Source organism: Arctopsyche grandis, chromosome 3 (genome assembly GCF_051622035.1).
Source record: "Arctopsyche grandis isolate Sample6627 chromosome 3, ASM5162203v2, whole genome shotgun sequence".
NCBI lineage: Eukaryota > Metazoa > Arthropoda > Insecta > Trichoptera > Hydropsychidae > Arctopsyche > Arctopsyche grandis.
The window spans coordinates 17,677,753-17,702,738 of record NC_135357.1 but is presented as its reverse complement, the minus strand read 5'-3'; the positions used below and the strand labels follow the sequence as shown (position 1 = coordinate 17,702,738).

At 31.7% G+C, this 24,986-nt stretch overlaps 1 protein-coding gene and 1 non-coding gene across 5 annotated transcripts in view; both read left to right on the top strand.

The window, feature by feature from the left end:
• The window catches only part of dlg1 (MAGUK family member discs large 1), a 66,688-nt gene that overhangs the window by 23,303 nt on the left and 18,399 nt on the right, over positions 1-24,986 (top strand). For 2 of the 4 annotated variants that reach the window (XM_077427866.1, XM_077427864.1), the window contains exons 3-5: positions 13,507-13,631; positions 14,878-14,961; positions 17,834-17,926. In XM_077427866.1, the coding sequence (XP_077283992.1) occupies positions 13,507-13,631; positions 14,878-14,961; positions 17,834-17,926 (302 nt within the window). The remainder of the gene's footprint in view (positions 1-13,506; positions 13,632-14,877; positions 14,962-17,833; positions 17,927-24,986) is intronic. The other 2 variants (XM_077427868.1, XM_077427865.1) reach the window with 1 other exon arrangement.
• On the top strand, positions 15,652-15,722 carry TRNAG-GCC (transfer RNA glycine (anticodon GCC)). The gene has a single exon. It is a non-coding gene; the product is annotated as a tRNA-Gly (tRNA).

Below are 24,986 nucleotides of genomic sequence, written 5' to 3'. Positions count from 1 at the left end.
AACACATGATTATCTAGTTGTCATAATATGTATTTACTTATGTTCAAAAATGCAAAATTGCTACTGTGTCCCCATTTATTATACATACGCTAAACGACGGCTATTATATTTTGTATTGTATACGTCTTATTATAGGTTCTATTCAGTTGACAATATTTATTAATCATGCATGGTTCGGGCTTTGTGAGTATGAGTGTAATTATTTTAAAAATGGGAATGTCTAGACAGAATGTGAAAAGAAACGCTTTATCTTAGTGATATCACAATGGCGACGCCCACTGGTTGCATTGGAAAGTTATCAAATTCCGCTTGACTTCTTACGTTTCGATGCGTGTTCGATATTCGTGTGTCGCTTTGTGTCGACGGTTGATTAGTGTCGCAGATATGTGAATGTTTGACAGCATCACCTACGCATGTTAGATAACATATCGCGAATCTATAAAAACATGTATACAATCTCTAGTTTTCTAAATGTGCATATTTACAACTTAAAAGTTAACACTTGCGACGCTTTCTACGAAATCATTTTTACTTTATCTATGTACGTAGAACAATAGATGAAGTTTTGTGATCTTGCGAAAATTCGAACTCGAGATTTTGACTGATTCGAACTCAGAATCGATCACGGATCACGTTTTCATGATCTAGAAAAACTGTGTGTGTGTGTGTGTCAGGGTATTTTGGGGATTTTTTGAACGCTGTTAGACTTATCGAACCGAAACTTAGTATCGGTTATTGAAATTCTTATTGATACGACGTAATTTTTTTTCAAATTTTTAAATTGACCGGAAATGGTATCTCTCCTTATAGGTGTCCTCTTTTTTTAAAACTTTTAAATTGTAAATTATATACCCCAATATTTTTTTCGAAACCGGAAGTAGTACTTTTACTCTAGAAAATCGAGGCTTTTTATGTTTTTCTCAGAAACCTTTTGGTTTATTGAACTGAAATTTCATATCTAGAAGTCTAAATTTAATACCAAATTATGTACATATTTGGTAAGCACCCATCAACCGGAAGTGGCAGTTTACTCTTGTTCGATTTTTCTTCCACTATTTTTTTCGACCCCTTATTTTAATATTTTTAATATTTATTGTGTATAATACTGATAGTGATTTTAAGTAATAAAAAAAAATTACAAAATCCGACAACCGGAAGTAAAAATTTTGTGTTGTGTAAGTTTCCCTTCATTTGCGCTCAATTTGTATCGAAAATGCTCTCATAACCGGCATGTGTGAACATGTATGTTCATATATTTAATTATTGAATTTTGTTTTGTGACTTTCTTATATTCCTCAAATACATAGATAAAGTCATAGGTTGATCACATCCGAATTTTTTATTAGCTTTTTATTAATTTCATTTGGTTAGTTAGGTAAAATTCCTAACCGCCCGAAATTTGTTACTTTGATCCACTTCCACTCTTTCAATCGCTTTGATATTTCAACGACATATGGAGTCTAGCTCTCATTAAAGTTCGTAAATTTCTCCAATATGGAGCTAGAGGAATTCAATCATTAACGAAATCATTAAAAATTGTATTGGAATCCTGTCAGATCGATGTGATGACAGCTGGCTATCAGATGAGCCTGCTCGCCTCCCCTACTTTAAGTTCACAGGTTATACATACATATGTAAATTGAACAGTTATAACCGCTACTTTGTTTACACTATTTCATATATGCACATTTTAAATTCACTAATAGATTATTTAAGGATGATTTTTTTACTGAATCAATAAAGAAAAGACGTTTCATACTTTGGACCAAGGCCGACGATATGGGGGGGGGGGGGAGCTGGGGTAAAGTTCCAGGGTCTGGACCTCTCGAGGGGCCACGTGTCGGGACGTACGACTGACCGATATTGATATTTTATATTATTCCACAAAAAAATACATATATTTATTTAATACTAAATGTTCATTATTTTTCGATCCGCGCATTATTTGTGTCCATGTGAAATCGTACCTGTCATATCATGTTTTCTTATTCAATTATTTAAAATAATAATATTTAACATATATGTACAATTTTTTCTATTAGTTCTGATAGATTTTTCGCATATATATGTATGTACATATATCTATGTATAATATTCTTCTCGGCGGCCCTGTTTTTGACTAAAAGTTTTTTCATCCGTTGATAGGGCTTGCGTGCTTGCACGATAGCAGGTTCATTCTACATATGTACATATGTACGTCTCATTTAGTATAATCTAATTGCATCTCATTTTGTTTTATGCTTAGTTCTCATCTCGTTTTGTTTTATGCTTAGTTCTCATTTCCTCTTGTATACGTATATAATAGTTCCGAATTTCCAACGGAATAAAATTTTATGAGGCTATGTCGTCTAACAGTAATATTTTCAATTGATTTTAATTTTTACCCATTCCAATACATTTTTTTTTATCTTCACACTGTTAGTTCAGTGACATTTCTGCCCGTCAAAAAAATTGTGATCTGATTTTGAACCACTTCCACTCTTCAGGTCGTTTTGATATGTTAGCGACATACGAGGAGCTAGAGGAGCTTAATCATTAATGAACTCATTAAAATTTACATTTCAATCTTGTGTCAGATCGGAGCGATGACATCTAGCTATCTATTCGCGCCTTTCTTCCACCCCTTCGCAACTTTAAGCTACTTTTTCACTCTCATTTAAGTTTTACTAAATAAGGTAACATATGAATGTGCCTATACATATTATTTTAAAGAATCTTTGCCACATCTGCATATATTAAGAGTAATTTTTTATTTTCTTTTATATTATAATCTATATCTATTTATATAAAAATCAATGTTCGTTTGACTGTCTGTCTGTCACGTATGCGTTCTTATACCATTCTATCAATAGCGGTTAAACTTACATGAGTTATTGTGTGTATGCTCGCGATGGTTTCTTTAAAAAAAATCGGCCAAAAATGGGAACGGGAAAACAGGGATGAGTAGCATTGCAACGCATGCCGGGTTCAGCTAGTGAGCTATAAATTGTTGTCTTAACTAAATGTCATATTCATGTATAGAATTTGAATGTAATTTAATTTGCGACTGTTAAACTATGAAACATATTTTTCATGTCGAAGCGATGCAACTCGGCCACTTTATATAAATTTCCCGCGTCGGAAGGTTTACGTCCTTCATAAATTCCGCCTTGATAAAATAACCATTTGACCCTTTTCACATCTAGGGAAAGAGAGGAAGGGACTGTAGGGGTTTGAAACGTCCTTTAAAGATATATTATCGAGTTTCCGAAGCTTTGGCGAAGTCTTGAACAATGAACACCGTACGACGACACACGGCCAATAGTCGTGTAACGGCTGTGTTCCCCATTTAAACGATTATCGTTTCTCGAAAACAAACCCCCTCTTGGATATATTTTGTATTTTATGCGACATATGTTATAAATCACGCGTTATGTAAAAACGCATGAAGTGTGTTTTGATCTTGAACCCATTTAGGTCGAGATCACATTTCGATGAATTATCGGAAAATGTGGTTTTCTAACTCCGTCGTAGATGTATCGAAGTTATTTTAGTTTTTAAAGGTCCAATTTTCAGAAAGACAGAATGAGTTGATTGAATTTTTATCAACTATCTTCAATCGACTTATAGTGATTGATAGTTGAAAATGTGTTATTAAAATACTTTTCAATAACACAAATACTATTGAAATATCTTTCTAAGCATTTGACATGTGGTTTGTTGGTTTATTCTTTAGTAAGCACTACTTTTCCAAAAGCTTAAAAAAATCTGAATCAGTTAATTTTTAAATTAAGTAGATACTTAGTTTTTGAAATGCTTTCAAATAATCTAAAACGAAACAAAAAAACAATTAAGAGATGGAAGAATACGTACCTTGTGGGAATTCTACGGAAGAAAAATGACTATTGCAGAACTTTTCAGTTTAATTAAAAAAAAAATTCAATTATAGTCTTTTCGTGTTGTTCCCATTTTGTTTGGGAAACACGTTATGTTATATATGTACGTTACTATCAATCAGGAAAGGGAAAATGAATATTTATTTTTCCCATCTACATACATAAGTTCGTAGAACCTATCTAGCTGAAATGTATCAATAGACTCCATGTTCATAAATATATATATATATATATATATATATATATATATATATATATATATATATATATATATATATATATATATATATATATATATATATGTATATATATATACATATATATATATATATATATATATATATATATATATATATATATATATATATATATATTTATATATATATATATATATATATATATATATATATATATATATATATATATATATATATATATATGTATATATATATATATATATATATATATATATATATATATATATATACATATATATATATATATATATATATATATGTACATTAATACCTATGTACATACATATGTATATCAAGGGATCCATGAAACATGAGCTTCTGATTTATTAAGCAAATTTAACTCTAAACATTGCTCGTTATTTGTTTCAGAATATATTATTAAAAGTAAATAAAAAATTCTATACAAAGAGTATAATATATTTTAAATCAACTGTCTATGAAATTTTAAAGGGAACGAAATTTAAAAATACGTAAATTTGTATAATATTTTCCGAAATAGCTGAATTTCCCGACTTCCCTCGATTGAATGAAAGTTTATGCACAAAAATTTAATATTTAGTACCATAATAAAGTATACTAAATTTGGTGGTTCGATGCTGAGAACTGTAGGTTTGCATAGCAGGCAAACATTCAGCATAAAAACTGTATACAGAGATTAATAGCGTCATACTTCAGATATGAATTCGTTTGGATGATAATTGATTATTTAATATACATATATAGGTACATAGGTATGTATGTACATACTCGTAATGCGTTCCAGCGAAAACGCATTGATAAGTCAGGTTATTGGAGTTGTTTTGTATTTTATTTTTGTAATAATGAGAAAAGTTTTCATTTATTGAGATGTCGTAACTATGTACTTCCAATTCAGTGTACGTTGCATGGAGTAGCAATTTCGACCAAACTTTATTCACTTATCGTTTCATTTTAATCTCGTTTGGAAATTCGAAGTAACGAAAAGTTTTGGGGAGTAACATTGTGAAAATTTATAGACGAGTGGAATACGACAAAAAATACGACACACCTTAGCTCTGAAAGTTGCGACGCTACCAAGGGGATTCCGATACAAATTGAAGGCGAAGTTACTTATCTTCGGAAAGCCTATACGCAGCGAATTTCAAATAAGACAGCTTTACTATCTATCCAGAGCATTTTACAAGGTATTCTTGTACTGATAAAATTCGCCTCGGTGTGGATTTTTTTTCCAAAATAGAAATAACAAATTATGTGCTTTATTTGAAGAGCTGAATCTGAAATTATTTCGTATTAACAACTTCATTCATATATTCTTATACGGATTACTATATGATTTAATACATTTTTAATTTATCTATGTATATACGTAGTAACAATAGGTGAAGTTTTGTGATCATGTGAAAATTCGAACTCGAGATTTTGACTGATTCGAACTCAGAATCGATTACTGATTACGTTTTCATGATCTAGAAAAAATGTGTGTGTGTGTGTGTGTTTGTGTGGCTGTGTGTGTGTGTGTGTTTGTGTGGCTGTGTGTCTGTGTATTTTGGGGATTTTTTGAACACCGTTAGTCCTATCGAATTTAAACTTAGTATCGGTTACTGAAATTCGTATCGACACAACGTAAATTATTTTTCAAATTTTTAAGTTGATTGGAAATGGTACCTCCCTTTGTAGGTGTCCTATTTTTTTCTAAGTTTTTGAATTCAATTATCTCCCAAACTGCTAACTGAATCGGACTGAAATGTTTTTACATGTACTAGAAATAATAATCTTTATAATTTTAAATTTTATTTATATTTTTATCTGAACCGGAAGTAGTACTTTTACTCTAGAGAATCGAGGTTTTTTATGTTTTTCTCGGAAACCTTTTACATAGTTTATTGAACTGAAATTTCATATCTAAAAGTTTTAGCGTTTAAAATTGATAAGCATCCCTTAACCGGAAGTGGCAGTTTTTTCTTTCACTATTTTTTTGGACCCGTTAAACATGTGTGATCTTCACGAAAAAATTCAAGCATAATTGTTGTATCAATGTGATGAAAATAAAAAGAAAATAAATACTATTAATATTTCATAATGCAATCGGTATGTGTGAATGTGTATGTACGATTCAATATAGAATTTTGTTTTGTGACTTTCTTATATTCCTCAAATACATACATAGATAAAGTCATGGGTTGTTCACACCCGAATTTTTTAATCTACAAATCCAACATACATGTATAATGTGTTAGTTTTAAAACTTTAAACAAAATTGGATTTTTTAATGAGATTTTAAAAGTGGTTTAAGAGCCACTGAATTTGATTTACATATTATACAACTATAAACTTTTAAGTTTGATGTAAAAAGTAACTCACCGCTCAAAGGATTAAATAGCTAAATGGATCGAGTTAAGACTTTGTACATGTAAGTTTCACAAAATAATATTTTTTCAAGTGGAAGTTTGTGGTACTTATGTACTTTTGAGCTTCAAGGTTTTTCATGTTTTTCGGTTTTACTTTAAATTAACTTTCAGATTACGTCTAAGTAATGTGTAATTAATCTTGTTCTTGGTTGCATTTTTTTCTACAATTTTTTTGGCCTTTATATATCATTTTCACACATCAGGAAAAAAGGATTGAATTTAATAAACCAGAAATAGCTAGCCTTTTTCCTTCAAAAAATGTTGCCACCACATGATTTTTTCTGTTAATGTTACAACAAAATTGCATTTGACAAAGTTTTTTTTTAATTTAATTTTCACAATAACAAGTTGCCCCAAATTGACACTTGTGGCCTAACTTATATTGTATAGAAATTTATGTATATATCTCAATGTAAGATATACGTATGTCAAATTTTGACATATTCAAACTGAACATAGAAAAGTACTTTTTACAAACCTCTTTTATGTTTTTATCATTCAATGTAAAATAAATTAAATATACATATGTATAGGTAAGGTTCATGGTTTATGACAATAGACTATATATCTTTAATTAAGTCATGTGACAAAATGTAATAATATAACATAGGCACTTCTCAAATTATGAGTTATGGACGGCTTAAATTTCCAAAAAAATCCTTTACGAAAGTCCGCTTATTTTTTCGAATTAATAGGCTTTGCAAAACTAAACATAACTCCTAAACATTTCTATAAATTAAATTAAAAATTTGAATACAGCTTCTTTATAGTTGGCTTTGAGCGTATGAATTATCAGATAAGTTTTGATTTAGATTAAAAATCTTTTCAGAATATTATTATTTTGGAATATTATCGATCAATTCCTTCGAAAAAAAGTCGAGTTTTAAACCACGCTGTCTTCAATTTATTTATCGATAACTTGAATAAAAAAATGCTGGTATGATATCTATGAATGGAAGATTGAATCTATGTAAATATTTGCAAAAATACTTTTTTTTGTATGAAGTTTGGAAGATTTCAAAACACACACCTTGTGTTGACGGTTTTTAAATGAAGTTTTAAATTTTTGAAATAAAACGGCGTATATGTTTAAGCCTAGATATGTTTTATACATAAATGGATTTAAATTCATAATCAGACAGTGGTGGCAAATAGAGGATAGGTAGCCAATATGCGAGGAACCGTTTCAACAATTAAATCAGATAAATTGGTAAACTCTGATAGGAAATGATCAACTTGAAGTTACAAATATCCAGATCTGCCTAACAGCATCGATGTTTACATTGGACGAAAAGTATTCAGAATTTGTCCGTCTCTAGCTGGGACAAATTTCGTATCTAGAGACGTTACAACAGACTTGTTTGCCGACAAATCTTGATGTAAGCCGTGGAGTGGTCCTACGCAGTGCCGTAGCAATGCATTGGCAACTGGGTGGTTTCCAGGGGCGCTCGATACGAGGGGTGCTTTCAAATTATAAAAAAATATTTAAGATCGACCAGCGGTCAAGATCGAAAATAAAATTTAAGAATATTAACAAAAGAATATGAATATGAATAACATAATAACAGACTTTTTTATGGAACTTCAGCATCAATTTGACGCTTTCGTTATACGTTATTTATACCTATCACGTTCCGAAACATTTTTTAATTAGTGACATTGTTTTAATGCTGTTCCTCAAAATTTAAAAACTGATAAATTTATTGAATATATTTGAATTTTTTTTGCCTGCCGAGCCTTTTATGCCTTACATTGCACAAATTATATTCTGTGTGTGTCTGGGATAACGCTCACCGTAGTAAGATAGTCGTTTCGATTCGATACATATGTACATAGTATGTACGTCACCGTTAAAACACTGCCAACAAAATGTACAAATATAATAACGAATAAAAAAAAAATCTATATATATGTATGTATATATACTGTTTGCCACCAATATTTCCTCTAGGAAAATAATCTCATGTGCATTTAGCGCCATTCAATAATTTCATTAATAAATTAATTTTCTATTAATGTTTTATATTGTTTATATGTAGGTAGGTAGTGTTTAACTTATAATAAACCCCGAAACTTAAAAAAAATCAAAACCACCCGTTGAAATTTCAACAGGCACAACCCTAACATTGATTAAAAAAAAATATTTCTTCTCATTTAACCCTTTGAATGCTAACTAACGTCGATCGCCATTTTGCTGACAAGTCCATGGGCCTGCAAAACGCTGATAGGCGTTGTAAATTTTGCATGTACAAAGTAAACAAGAATACTACCAAGATTACTACCAAGAATACTACCAAGATTACTACCAAGAATACTACCAAGAATACTACCAAGAATACTACCAAGAATACTATCAAGAATACTACCAAGAATACTACCAAGAATACTACAAGAATACAACCTTTAAAGGTAACATTAGAAAAAATGCATTGAACATGGGTCGTGTGTTCCGTGTCATTCATTTGTCAACGTTAATAAAGACTCGTTTACACCGGAATTTCTGAATTTATAACCATAGCAGAATTACTAGATAGAAATCCCTAACTGCTGAGTATTTTGCATTGTGACTTGGAAGTTAGATTGTGAGCATTACATTTTAACAACAATGAAGAAGGTGGAACTAGTTTTGGAAACAAACATTCTACAATAAACTTCTTTTGTTTATTTTATATTGTTGCAAGATATATTAAAGAGTCTAAACACACCTTTACAAAACTCGAAATCCTCGACGGTAGTTATCTAGGGTTTGTTTGGATTAGCTACAATTTTTATACCTGCTTTCTATTGTATTTCTAAATAATTCTAGTTGGAAATGTTGGCGCCAACTTTTCAGCGTGGCGGGCTTTCAACTGAAAAGACGTCAGCACTCAAAGGGTTAATACATATTTGTCAAGGTCTCCAGAAACGGCTGTGGTCGTACGGTTGAGGTGGGCCACTCCACAAGTTATGGAAATCCAAACACGAATTCGCAGCATCCCCTCAAGTTGACTGAGCCAATGACGTGTTACACACGAGAGAGTGCCATTATTTAGGTTGACCGGTGAGAAGCAAAAGAGCATGGCGGTGCATGGAAGTCGAGCGTGAGACCGCGGCCACGTGCGGGCAATATATTCCATGTTAGCGTGGCGACGACGACATCCACATTTAGATTCGGGAGAGTAGGGAGCTGGGCCACCGGCACACGAACAAAAGACACCGGACTGGCCCGGGGGCCCGATTATTTCTGGAAAATGGGACAAGGCCGCCCCCTGGACCCCTCCCGAAATGTTGGGCGCCGCTGACCTGACGCTGATCTCGCTCTGTCTACGTCACGTTGCGTTGACGAAAGCCACTCTCGGAACAAGCCCCCATTACATATTACGCGGGTCACGTGCCCAATTTCCGATTCTGACTTTGTTTCGGTCGAATCCAATTGTGTCGTGTTTGTACAATCTGTGTCCACGCTATTGTGTAATACTATTTGTAGGTTTACCTAGCCAGGTGTTGTCGGTCAAGGTTTCGTTTGTCAGTACATATCGATGTTGCGGTCGTTGTTTGCGTTTATATTACGGCTATATTATATTTTTTTGATTTTTAAATGCTTTTTATTATTACTAAATTATGTTCACAATATACAATCTTATATCTATTTTAATAGCTACTGATCTACTGATCATTTTCTATTTTACAATTTTAATTTAATTTCGTTACTATTCATAGTATTATATTATTCTAATGTTAATGTACAGCATAATAGGAAACGGAGCTCAAAAACCTATTTACAATTCTTATAAATGCTCATAATACATCTAATACATAGTATTAATTAAAGACGCTCTAAAGTTTTTGATCAATTTAAAAAAAAAAATTTAAATTGATCAGAGATACATTATTTTCTAACAGAGTGGTTTTAGTTTGGAATAGTCTTCCCAACGATTTAGTAACCTCTATTAATATTAATATTTTTAAGAATAAACTTGATACTTTTTTTAAAACCAAAGGATTTTTGTGATTCTTCTTTCCCATAATCATATTTCTGTATTTTTATCATTTTTGTTTATATATTTTATATTTTTTTATTTTATTTTATTTTAATATTGTTTTTTTTAATGTATTTTAATTTTTCTCATTTTTTTATTGCATATATGTATAATTTGTAAAATATGTTTATTCAAACCCCTTGGGCCTATCGGCTTTGCCGCCTCCCCCAAGTATATTAAATAAAAAAAAATAAATAAATAAAGTCGACGATCTAAAGCAGATTGTATTTAGGTAATCTGTGTTTATACCTGAAGGGTATAGACACTTTGTTTTAATCACTAGAGGTAGGATAGCCAAGGTGCCGCTCATTGTTTCATTGTTGTAAATCCTTTGTAAAAAAGGTTTGGCAAACCTTTAACAATGCATTTACAACATTTGAACAATACGCGGCACCCTCTGGGTCCGGGCTTTAGTAATCACCGAGACTCTTCACAAGTGTGTGCTTTGGGCTTTAGTAAGCACCGAGACTCTTCACAAGATATGGTTATTAGTAGACTACGGATACAGACCGTGCTTTTTCCAGGAATCGGGGCGGTTTAGCTATATTTACAAAGCTAGAGTGCAAAAAAAAGTTTCGGCGAACCTTTAACAAAGCATTTACAACAATTGAACAATGGACGGCGCGCTGTGGGTCCGGTGTCTGGTTATTAGTGATTCTGTCATAGAATCTACTGGTTAGTTTGTTAATAATGTATGTAATTAACGGAATATTATTTATGACATGCAGTTTAGTTAGTATATATGGGTGTGCTATAAATTATATTTAGGGATTTATTTTGTATTATTTCGAGTTTGGAAAGGTTAGTGTTCGAGGCGTTATTCCATATAGGTGAAGCATAGGTTAATAATGGTGACTATATTATATGTACTACTGTGTTATTATAGGGATTTTCTTATATCGATGGTATGTTTGAATCTCCATTGGCCGATTTATTCCAATTGATTGTCAACAACGTTACGAAACTGTCGTATTACAACATATGCTTATAGGGATTGCAATACCGAAAGTACCGATACCGGTAATATCGGTTTTTGACCGAAAATGAGCCTTTGGTAATACCGGTATTAAAAATGAAATACCGAGAGTATTGATTTTTTCAATTTCGTATATTTTATTTGTTGAAAACGAATGGCAAAGAACTACGAAAACGATCGATGCGCACATTTTTATGTTACGTGCATATATGTATATTTTACATATATCTTTGTCTGTAAAATTGTTTCGATTTTTACTGTTTTCCGATACATATCGTTAAATACAATGTTCGGCAACATTTTCGGTATCGCGGCCCCCTAATATTGCGTCTCAACTTCTCAAACCTTTTCAATTTTAATTTAAATAAGAAAATGTTTACTATAAAGTGCTGATTTTTTAAATTTACATACATTGAAAATGTGATAAAATATATTATTTGGTAAATTTTTCAGTACGATATATATGTATGTACATATACAATGATGACGAGACAGGGACTATTTTTTTAATGATGTTATGGAAAAAATATAATTTGTCTTTCAACAACAACTAATTCCTGAGCTGATGGTTAACTCTTCGTTTGCATCTCCAGTGAGCGATAATTGGGTATCTGATAAGCCTAACTCGGAATTGCCAAAAAACAAATAAAATTCACACAAAAAAAAAAAACCAGTTTCTATGAAACATTATAGTCCTTTATACATGAGACGTACCTACTTTACAGTTTTGTAACCGAATATCCTATATTTGAATGTTTGGGTTTGGCGTATTTTTCAATAAACGTCTTTGTATTAATGTGGGACAAGATTGTGTTGTTCCACATACAAGAGTCAATAGCTTCCTTTTTTGCATGGGTTAACATTAGGGATTGCAATTTACCGTCCAATTTCATAAACCGGTAAACGGTAAATGATTTTTCCAACTGCCGGTATACCTTTATTTACCGGTAAATAAAAAAATCTCAGGTAAATAATGTAATAAATGCAATAAAGTAAATTCGTAACAATAAATAAATTTAATTTTTTAATTTATTTATTTATTTAAGGTTTGGACCATTTGAAAATTTCGAGTATAATTTGAAACCACCGTCTGATCGCATTTATTACGATTTGGTTGGTCAAAAATTTTTTTTTTCAAAAGATTATTAAGCAGTACATATTGAATTCATATGGAAAAAAGGTTTACATAAATGTATATTTATGTTTATGCATATCAATTTAAAACCATTGTGTTGCAGATAAATAGCAATGGCAACAATATCAAGTTCATACGTACCTATAAATATGTCATTGTTTCTATATACATACATATGTATATGTATGTATAATAGAGAAAATTAAATACATATGAATACAATCAATTTCTATTGTCTACATACATACATACATACATTCGTATGTATGTATGTATGTACATTTTTTTTATTATTATTATTAAATGATTGTTGATGACATGGTTTCTAACAATCAATTTTTGATCCAATTACACTACATGTTATATAAGTATATAACATATATCCGATGACAATACAATTTTCTATAATAAATTAAGCTGACTCCCCCCCCCCCCCATAAAAATAGCACTTATTTACAAGGTCTTCAAATCATGTTCAATAGTGATAAAAGCTATTTTATGTACCTAAGTAGTATCTGTTGGTTACCATATCAATTTATTAACAGTCCGTTTTTGCATTATACATATGTATAGTGTGTGAATATGAAATATGGAACATTTTACGTATTTGTACCTGGTATTTTTGTTTATATATACTTGAAAAACAATATTTACGGTAAATTCAAAATAAAAATATCTTATATACGTACTTAGCATAAAACACACGATATCGTTTAAAATTTACATTCAATTTTCGCGTACATAAATATTTGCCAAACAATGTAAGTATGCTCGATATTTTCGCGGTGAAAGGTTTTCATTAGTGTGAGGCATTGTATAAATGAATTTTTAGTCACGGAATTTATTTTCGTTTTCAGATATTCAAGAGTTTTACGAGCTAACCCTTCTCGATGACTCCAAATCGGTACAGCAGAAGACCGCAGAGACCATTCGCATCGCCAACAAATGGGAGGTCAGCTCCGAAGTGGCAGCCCTTCAGGATGTAAGTAACATCCATTGGTTTTCAGTATACGGACGAGCAACAACACCTTGGGAATATTTTAACTTTGAACCCACACCTCGCATCCAATGCTAGTCTCACAGTACTCGAGCATGTACATACATACATATGTATTATAAATATCTATTCTAGAATATGTTACGATTGTTTGAAGATGAATGAAATTTTATCTTAAGCTTCTTATTTATTTTATTTTTATTTAAAATACACAAATAGGTCTTATTCTTATTTAATATTTAATGCATTTTTGCATTGGATTTGCTTATATACATACATACATAGTAGAATTTTGTTCTCATTTATGTAATCATTCATTTTTTGCGATGGTGTGCGGATCAAAGTTTAAAATATAAGTTTTTACCAGAGACTAAAAAAAATTGTAAATTAAGCTTTCGTTTAACAATCGACGATGGTAAGTTTTTTTTTAATTTTGTAGATCGATGAATTTCTTAAAATATTTTATTATTATTCATTTAATTATTTTAAAAATTCATTGACACATTATTTTAAATTCATTATAATTTATAAATAATTTCTAAGCATGCTTCAATTTAATTGCGTGATTCAAATGTGATTGGTTTTTAATGTCTAAAGCTTATTTCAAAAGATCTTCTTTTCTTTCTAAATTTTTTTCGTGTTAATCAGCAATAACAAAAAAATGTGATTACTTTATTTTATATGTGATTAATTTATTTTATGGACGCCTTAAGGGTTGAAATTATTATGACTGAAAAAATTCAAAATTATTTTTACTTGTTTTTTTTTTTTTTTGTAATCTATGAATTTCTTTACACATACATATTTATTTAGATGCTAGCAAGATTAAATTTGAAATTGTAACGTGCATAAAAGCTGAATAGATAAGCTATCTGTATTTAATATAATTATCAGATTTGTTAATGTTTCAAATTTAATTACGAGCATTTATGGATGTTATGTGTTTAAAATCTATTTATTTGAATTTTCTTCATTAATTATGAAACATGTGCGTTGTTTTTTGTTCGTAATTCTGTCCTCTTTGTTAACGCTTTGTTATGTGCGCTTTGGCGCATGCTTTCAAGGGTCTCTTACACAAAGGGAACGAGTTACACATTGTTGCGGAGGAGAAAGTCCTCCAACGTCTCTCTCCAACCCACGCCTTATGAAAGAAAATATTTTTCTACGAGGAGAGGGCGTTTAGACTTTGGAGTGTCTCCCTTCGTGTATTAGAACCGATATTTGTTCGCAGGCTTTCCCAGAAGACTTTTTTGTCCAAAGTATTGTCAACAACTTTCAGAACGACGGCTGCGTTCCATCTGAATACGACGAACAAGTTAGTTTTTTCAATGTTTGGTATGTAGATATAAAAAATCCACAACTCAAAAGAAATAAAAAAAAAAAAAAAAAAAACCATATAAGACAGGCTTTATGTATCGTGTCGTAGATGGAAATCGAAAATGGTTCATATACGAACATGCATACAAAAGATCCTTTATATCGAAATACCTTGCTTGTTTCTGTGGTAGTATTTTTTAATCTAAATTGTAAAAAACAAACTAATCAAAAAGCATGTTTATGTGTTTTAATTCAACAATACTTTTGAATTGCTATTCGATGTTAAAATATAATTTAACCGTAGTGTATTTATCATCATAGTGTATAGAATGGTATGTAATCTATAGAATAATCCAAAGGAAAATACGTTTTTCTCCCGTGCTATCCAGCAAGTAAATAAATTCTAATCTTTGCTTCCCAAATAAGCTTTCTTTTTGATTGGAGCATGGAATCCATTATTCTTTTTGATAAATAACGAATAACGGAATACGGATCCGTTTTCGCTCTCTCGTTATTTTCTTTTCCGTTCGTTCTTTTTTCGTGACCTTCACCTGTTCCTTGTTTTAAAAGATATGAAATATTATCATGCTATTTTTACAAACCTCCTTTACGTTTCACTTATTCAAGATATGTACATAAATATTGCAATTTCAGAGACAGATTGATCTTATGTACGACTCTCCGACAGGCATCGGTGGTTCAGTGGTAGAATGCTCGCCTGCCACGCGGGCGGCCCGGGTTCGATTCCCGGCCGATGCAATGCTTTTTAAAAAATTTCAATATATTATTTTGAACTACTGTTCCGAACTCGTGAAAGTACCCAGCTCCGCTTGAATTAATATTAATTAGACAATCGATTCATTTAAAACAGACGCAAATATAGTGCATAGTACCCATTTGGAAAAAAAATTGATGTGTTGTACTAGCAAACAGAAGTGTTTTGTTTTAAATTTAAGTATTTAAAACTTAACGGATATTTGGCGATTGGTATGAATTTGGCTGCATCTAATGTGAATTGATTGTAGACGCATTTTAAGTAAAGTAGAGCTGAGCACTTTCATTTCTACATACATTTGTATATTGTATGTGAACGCAAGGCTGTGGAGCCGACTCCGATTTTAATAATTTAAAAATGTCATTTTTTTCCAATTTTTATTCATATGTACATATGTGTATTTGTAAAACCATTTCCATATGTACATTGGTAATTTCACTAACCAATGCGACAAATGGGCTAATTTTCCTATTTGATTCATTTTTTTGTTTCTCGTCGTCGAGTTTTTACATATGCAAAAATGTTTTACATAGTGAAATACTTATTTTACAAATTTAACACTAACTTTTTAAAAAATATAGTAAGAATTGGTTTTTAAAAGTTTTTGAAATGTTTTAAAGGTGTGTTAATAGCATAAAATTCTATGAATGATCACAATATGTCTTGTATATTAAAGATATTTCAGACATGCATACAAAATAAAACATTTTTGCATACAATGCACTAACTTCTATTCATGCAGAGGAAAAGTTGAGAAAACGAGTGTCGAGACATTTCAAGTCGGTGGAACGGAGCGCACTGCTATGTAATAGATGAAGTTTTATGATCATATAAAAAATTTACCTCGAGATTTTTTCTTTTAAATTTAATAATAAATATTATATATGAACCCAGAGCCGTAGCTAGAGCGGAATTTATTATTTATTGAGCAGACAAGCTCCCCCCTATTCTTTATTTTTTATACACAATTTTCGATTACGTCTATTAAGTGAAATATCAAAATCACCGTTTTATCATATATATGATTTCGCTATTCCGTCTGTGTGTCTATGTATCTGAGATAACGCTCGCCGTACTATAATATTCGTTTCGATTCGACATACATGTGTACGTAAGCTAGACCGCTTCCAACAAAATGACGTACAAATGTAATACGAATAATAACAAACGAAAAAACGTTCTATATACATATACTGTTCGATGCGAATTTTCCGCTATGAAAATAGACGGAAATAATTTAGAAATAATATACCGCTATCTATTGAAAATTTATTTAATTAATAATTTTTTGTATCGGTGTTTTATATTGTTTATATGTAGGTAAGTAGGTGGTTTTTACATTTTTTTTTCATATTAAACAATTACATATAAATATTAAATTAAATATATCTAAAAAGTATTTGAAAAAAATTGGACCGCGTGGGGGATCGAACTCATGACCAATGACACATTTCTTTAATTTTTTTTTAATTTAATAATTTAATATGCCAACACCCATGCAATGATACATGTATATGTCATCGGGTACAATACTAGTAATTTTATACTCGCAATAAATAAATTAAAATTCAAAATAATAAATTCAATTAAAAAGAGAATAGAACAATATCAGATAATAATCAATATTTTAAAAATCATCTAAAAAAATATTCCCGATATTACCAACCGCGTTTTGCCCCCCCCCCCCCCCTTCAATCTTGCACCCGGAATCAGTTTCCCTCCCTGCACCCCCCCCCCACGCCACGGCTCTGCATAAAACTGATAAATTGTTTGCATTTGGCGTGATGGGATTGTCAATTTGATCTAAAATTGAATCATTGCGTTTCAGTCCCTTTGGTCCTGAATACATGTTCGTTTATAGTTCAATATTCACATACATTAAAGTAGTTAAACAGTGATTTAGAATGTGAGTCGATCGCTTTTTAACGACTTTAACTTCAACTCCACAGCCCTGATTCAAAGCAATGAAAATGTATTGTTATTCAATTGGAAATGTAACGTTACTATTGTGTATACGTACATATTAGAAATAATATTTCTTTTTTTTTTATATATTTTCATCGGTGAATATTAAAGATGATGACATATTTTGCAGCAGCAGAATCAGCACCAACAGCAGAACAATGTTTCCAACCAGAGGCTGTCGCCTGCCCGCGAGAGCGACGAGCAGCAACAGGACGACAGGACGGTGAGTTTCCATCCGAGTATACTCGGCCAGTCACGCTTTTATACCACGCGACGTACCTAACCTAACCCGCAACGGTTTGCATTGTCGATGGCGAGCATATCATTACACACGCAAAAGTGTTAGCTGACGTTTCGCGAACAGTTGCGGGTTGGAAGTTGATGGTTTTGTGTGCTCGTCGACACGCTTCTACTTGTTTTTACGTGTGCGTATTTTACTTGAGTTTTGTTTTGTATCTAAGTTGTTTGTATTTGAGTTATTTTGGAACACGTTGTGTATTGTATAATTTGACACAGTTTTGATGTTGTTGTCGTTGTGTGAAAAGCAAATCAGTGCAATTGTGTTGTGTGTCACGGTTAAGTATGCACCAGCGGTCACCAGAGCAATGACGAGCTTTGTGCCAAGCTTTCCCTCGGGCGATCTTGGCACCTGTTGTTGTTTTCTCGAATCATTCTCTTATCTTATCACCTTTTTATTCACTTGGTTATGTTCACAAATCTGGGCACCGTACCACTTATTTATTATTCATCGATGCTGCAGTTATCCAAGTCGGCGTTTCTCTGTCCAAGGATTTTCGTCCGCGAATTTGTTTCAGGATGCGTACAATCGAAGGTATTCCACGAGTGTTTGGTTAACGTTTGTGACACAGGTGCGCTCATTAAAATCACCCCACGTCTCTAATTATGACATGTGTATCTGAATTAATGTGTATGTACTATTGTGTCAGTGACCGCATATTGCGTGCCGTTTTACAAATTGAAGGGGAAAATTGATATAGCAGAAACTATGTTGTTTCTAGTGGCAGTTTTACTTTATTATAGATATATACTGACAGTTGTGGCAATTGGTTCGTGTCTGAAATTGTCTCAATGTCACGATATCTGAAACTCACTGTTAGTGTGTGTGAAGTTATAAGTATTATTGTAGCTTGGGTCGCCATCTTTTGATGGCATATTAAACTTGATTTGTGTGTTGAATTTAAATTTTGATCTTTCTTCAATTGGATTCCAATAAGAATACGAAAGAAAATATCCTATTTGATTTTCTCGGAAAATTGTATTCGAATTTTTTTTAAATCTATTCGTTTAAAATTAATGGTATTTCGTAACTTTTGGTAAAATTTTTAGTTGGAATTGTTGTTTTTTTCTAAGCAATGTGAAAATTAATATAAACTGATAATACATAGATAAAATAAACTATGAGCTGAATAGGTGATAATATCCGATTTCCTTTTTTATTTTATTTTTGTTTCGAATGACTTCAATCATTCTAATTTATATAATATTTACATTGATATGGTTTCGTGCGATATATGTAATGGATCACTATGTTGAAAAAAAAATTATAATTATATTTCATATATAAAAAAGTGTATTTTTTTTAAATGAAATGAAAAACGGATTATTCATTTGTAACATACTTAGTTGAGGAAAAAAAAGTTGAAGCTCGCGAACAGTAGCGGCTCGTGGAAAACATTTTTGCGTATACCTGGTTTGGTTACAGTACTGCAGTAACCTTGTTCCTATGCAAGAGCCGCGCCTGATCGAAATCTGAAAATCAAAATGTTTACATAATTTTAAGTCACCATACGTATCGTTTTTTTTGGAAATTCGTCTCATGTTACTACATAGTATAGTTCAAGATCATACATAAAATAAAAATAATAATTATTTAACAGAACAATGAATGTATCAATTCGGATTAAAGCAATCATAAACAATTTTATTAATTTATTCCAGTTTAATTTTAGTTAGTTTATTTTTTAAATCAATTCTCATCAAGTTACCATTAATTATTACCAGTGGTCGGGTGCACGAAAATTCGTGCTTGCAGAAAAAACAAATTATTATGTTATATAATCGATAATTTCACATAGCTTCACGACATGCGAAACGCGTTCTTAATTTAGTAAGAAAAGGTATTTAGTATCTATATATTTAGTATTTATATATTTAGTATCTCTTTCGGACGGACGTACAGCCTTTTATTAATATGATTTGTTTTTTTCACCAAAAATTACTTTCATAGTATAACTAGTGACAGACCCGATGAAAATTTCATCATTGGGGCCGTCCACACCAACGATATTACTAGCAATATTTTCAATATCTAGTTCCCATATTGCAACCTGTGGTTGCTATTTAGGAACTGGTTATGGAAAATATCGTAAGTAATATCGTTGGTGTGAACGCAGCCATTGTAACTAAAAACTACCTACCTAACTACATATGTATAAATAATATAAAACAGCAAAAGAAAAATTAATTAATTAATTAAATTTATTTTCAATAGATGGTGCTAAATGACCGTGGCACTGTTTTCCAAGAAGAAATAATATACAAGTTTTTTTCTTGATTCTACCACCAAAACCTTACAAAGTCTCTTTCTAAATTATATATTAGAGAGAATTACATTTTACTGTATTCTTTCCATAGAAGTAGAATGCATAGAATCGCTCTCAGCCTCCAAAAATGTTGCTACAAAAACTCTGCGCGGCGGAGTTTGTTCATTGTTTGCTAAACTTCGTCTCTCTCTCTCTTGTTTCTCTTCTGACTTTCCGTCTCTCTCTTCGATGGGTCACTTTCAGACGATACTTTTGATAACAATGACCATTCTATGCATTCTACTTCTATGGTTCTTTCACTTTAAGTAAAACAAAACTTCATCTATTGTTACTACGTACATACATAGATAAATTAAAAATGATAGGCAAATCGACTCGGCAGTATTTATTTTCAATTTATATTCTACGACAGTGACTCATGCTGCTTGAGCTATTTTAAATGTTCCCCTGACCATAATTGTTTCAAGAATTTCAAAATACGAATTTGACCAAATTTCAACGTTGGCACTTTAGGATGTAGCAAAAAAGTCAACCTTCAATCATAACAATATGTACGTCGATTGTCTCGAAATTTTCATAATATCGAAATTAATTCTCATTAGATGGGTGAAGTGTGCGTCTGGTAAAGCTCCGAGTTCCTGGTCAGTCCGTTACGTAACGACCGCTATAAATAGTGTTGTAACGGTTCGCGAACCGCTTGTTTCCGCCCCCTACAAAACGCCACAAGTGCCAGTAATGGCGGTGACGCGTCATGCAGACCTATATATAACCTTTCGGCCCTCCCCCTCGCCGCCCACCTCCTCATCACTCCCCTCCGTACCCGCCCTACATCAACCTATCGGGCAGGTGTCCGAAACCATTACTCGCCTCACTGACCCATGGCGAGCTCTCGAATAGGCCGGTGCTCCACAAGAAGATATCTAATTCAATATCGACTGGTGTCTCATTTATGTAGTTCTCGTCCATCCGTTATTCCGTACCCTTTGGGTAAAGAAAACTAGGCGGTTTCTATTGATCAGCTATGTTCCGATTGTTAGGGCTTTCCATTATTAAAGATTCATGACAAAGCTCGAAGATATGAGTTGAGTGGATTAAAACTGCTTAGATGAATGCATACTGTACATATATAAGTAAAACATTATTGACGCATATACATAAGTAGATAAAATGTACATAGATATAAAAATTATTATTGGGTAAAGAATGTGACTTGTTAGATTGATTTATAGGCAGAAATGGTAGGCAGTCTACATATGTACATAGCTAGAGATTGGAATATTACATGATATTTTTCTAGGGGCTGTCCAACTTAGGGTGACACGAGTTTTAAATTAGCTTAAACAAGAGCATGAGGGCATTTCATTTTTTTTTACTGTGGCCTATGTAGATTTGTAAAAAGTCATAAAAATAATGGGGATCTGGTACTAGGACATTGTAATAAAACAAATCTATACCTCTTTGTATTATGTAAATAATACATATATGTATGTATATAAAAAAAAAACTTGTATACAATGTATAAACTCCTGTTCAAACAGACGAAAAGTCGAGAAAACGAGGGTCGAGAAATTTCAAGTCGTTTAGTGGAGTAGACTCCGTTCTGACAGCGAATTTGTTTTTAAATGTCCGTTTTCTTCATATATAAATTAAAATGATAAATTGACCTTTGTAGGGGCAGTTCAAATTTACTGGACCGCCCCTAAGGTAATGTATGTATTATATGTACATACATACATAGTTGATGATGATCTTATCTCCGTTGCGATATTTCTTTATGTTCTTTTATTACTAAACTTGCATTCGTTGACTTTTTTCATACCGGTACTATAATTTGTTGTCTTTGTTTTGATAAATGTGCTCGAAAATAATTTTGTAAAGTAGCTTGATATATGTATATATAAATTCGTCTATGAAAATTTTGACTATTGTGTACGCATGTTTCATATATAAAATTTTAATGGTTCGGTGACGATTTCGCACACGTCACGAAAATCTAGAACACGGAATATCTGGCACTCGAAAATCCCACCCATCGAGAACCACTACGCGAACTATCATGCTAACGAGAAATCGAGTAGATATTCCATATTTGCGTAATCGCCATGTGTTAACCAACAACATAGATCAGTGGTTAGCATGTAATGCTTTCGATTTTTTGGTCACGGCTTCTATTCCTGACTTTATTGTTGGCCAGACCTTGGGTATGTGACTCCATGTGGTCGATCGTTTTCTATCAAAATTTGCCAATTTATCTGACTTAATTGGAAACGGTTGCAACAAATTGGCAATCCTGTCCTATTTTTCTTGCAAAATTTGAGCTTCTCATCTCATAGTTTTTGAGCATCTCATAATTTTTTTGATATTTAAAATGCTGCAAAAATTTGTCTCTAAGATGATTGGTATTTTTTATGATCGATGTTTGTAATTGGCCTTGAATAATACTTATATACAAAACTTAGGACAATAGATGTCGTGTTAATAAAAATAGGTGTCACCTGTATTAATAAGTAGATAAATGTGCGAAATTCTCCGTTTACTTATTTTAATATTTATAATTTCAACGAATTTATCAATAAAAAATATCTTAATCTTTCGAAATATTGTGTAATCATTTTTATGACGTTTTTTTGCTATTGTATGTATGTACATATATTTTACTTATAAAGCAACTAGAGAGAAAACGTTTCATTTTTTTTTAATTTTCTTTAATTTAAAAATTCTCAATCTAATGGTTTTTCATTTGTAAAGCATTTATCTGGCATGGAGAGAACGTTATAATGTTACTTAATTTTATTCGTCAACGCTCTTTCGACGAATGTTCAATTAGTCAAAATACTTTTGATCGAAGTCATAATTGTAATTAATTCATTTTGAATGACTGTCAACAAGCAAACTATGTCACATGACCTTCAAATATGGACGATGGCGTGCATTGCATTTTTGGGTCTCAGCGTTCAATCCCAATAAGGTTGTAACGGAACCGACTTGAATCAAATTTGTAATCGCATTCTTTATTTGTAATCAACTATTCAACACTTTGTAGATTGCGTGGATTTAAAAAGAGCAACCATAACTAAGATATGTATGTAGAATTTTACGGCTCGCGTTAAATGAAAGTATCACGTCTCGAAAAGGAAAACTAAATTTTCTTTCAACGACTTCGGAAATTCAAATTTCCCGCTAGGAATAGAAAAGCGAACATAATAAAACCTTTTTTTATATTATTAGGCTTTTGACGCAATATCTTGTAGCGCAATCAAGAATGAGTGTTTTCACAGTATGCAGGTCGTGCTAATGGGTTTTTCGAAGTACAATAAATATGTATGTAGGTATATATGAACATATGTAGGGCTAATATTTGAGTGTCCTACACATTTTTGTGAAGTATTTCTGATGTATTGATTCACATTATTTACTTTTTAAATAAATCAGACGATTCTCAAACCAAATAAGATTATCGGAAACCGGAGCCAATTTGCCCGCATAACATAATGATGCATGTTGCTATCGGTAAACGTAAGCACGTTACGGCAATGTATGTCACAAGAATCAATAAAGTGCACAAGGAATATATGTATGATACATATGTACAAGAGCATTTTAACATGTCTTACTATGTGTTTGATATTATTGTAACTTATTTTATTTCTTAATTCATCGAAGATTGAAAATCAATATGGAATTATATTTGTTAAGGTAAATTTTGGTATGGATACAACGATAATTAATATGTATGTATGTAGGTACCTCTATCGTATATTGGATTTAATGCCTAACGAAGAGGGAGGTTTTATCTTTTGTGTCATGGCTTGGTTGACATTTTCCTAGCGTTACATTAACCGTTATAGTTTGAATACAATTTAAATGTCTGCAGACTTTTTGTTTTGAATATGTCACGCGCTTAAATGAAAGTTCATAAAATTTACAAGATTTGTATAATTATTGACAAAAATTATATGAATTTTTATATTAAATAACGGGTTTCCGGGAACTTTCGATTTTTAACAACGGGTTTCCGGAAACCCATGGAAACCATTAGGGTGACACCACTGGATATTACAGAAGATATATAGATGTCCTTTTTTGGTTATTTTTTTCATTACTCTACTTTATTTCAGTTAACTTGGTGGTAGGCAAATACTAGATTATTAGTTGGCCAGCCATTTTAATTATGAATTTCCAGTAAATGTGAGCCTTTCCGCGATTTCAATCGGTCAGAAAATTTTAATTGGCAAATAAGAATTTCGTATTTCATTATCATTGCCGACTTAGCTTAAATGATGTATGATTAGTCAATATGAATAGCCGATGCTGAAAAGACTAATTTTGAATTTTTTCAAAAAATAAATATTTAGATTTTATTTTTGGGACAATTTTGATTTTGAACTTTGAAACCAAAAGTTAAGTCATAAATTGATATAAGGGCACCATAAACAGGACGGTTTCCGATTAATGCCATTTATAATTTTTTAATCTAATCTACTAGATGTACATATTTCAATTTGGAAATAATCGTAAGTTTTATACTCGATTTTTTAGAGCCATTTCGATTTATCTGTGCTAAGATAAAATTTCAAGACACGCACACGGTTTCTGATTAATTTATTTAAAAAAATGTAAACTACCAAATACTACAGGCTAGGTCAATTACTGTGAATGATCATCAACCTAAAATGATCCAAAGGTCGACCCCCCAAAATATCGACGTCTGTTCTATAT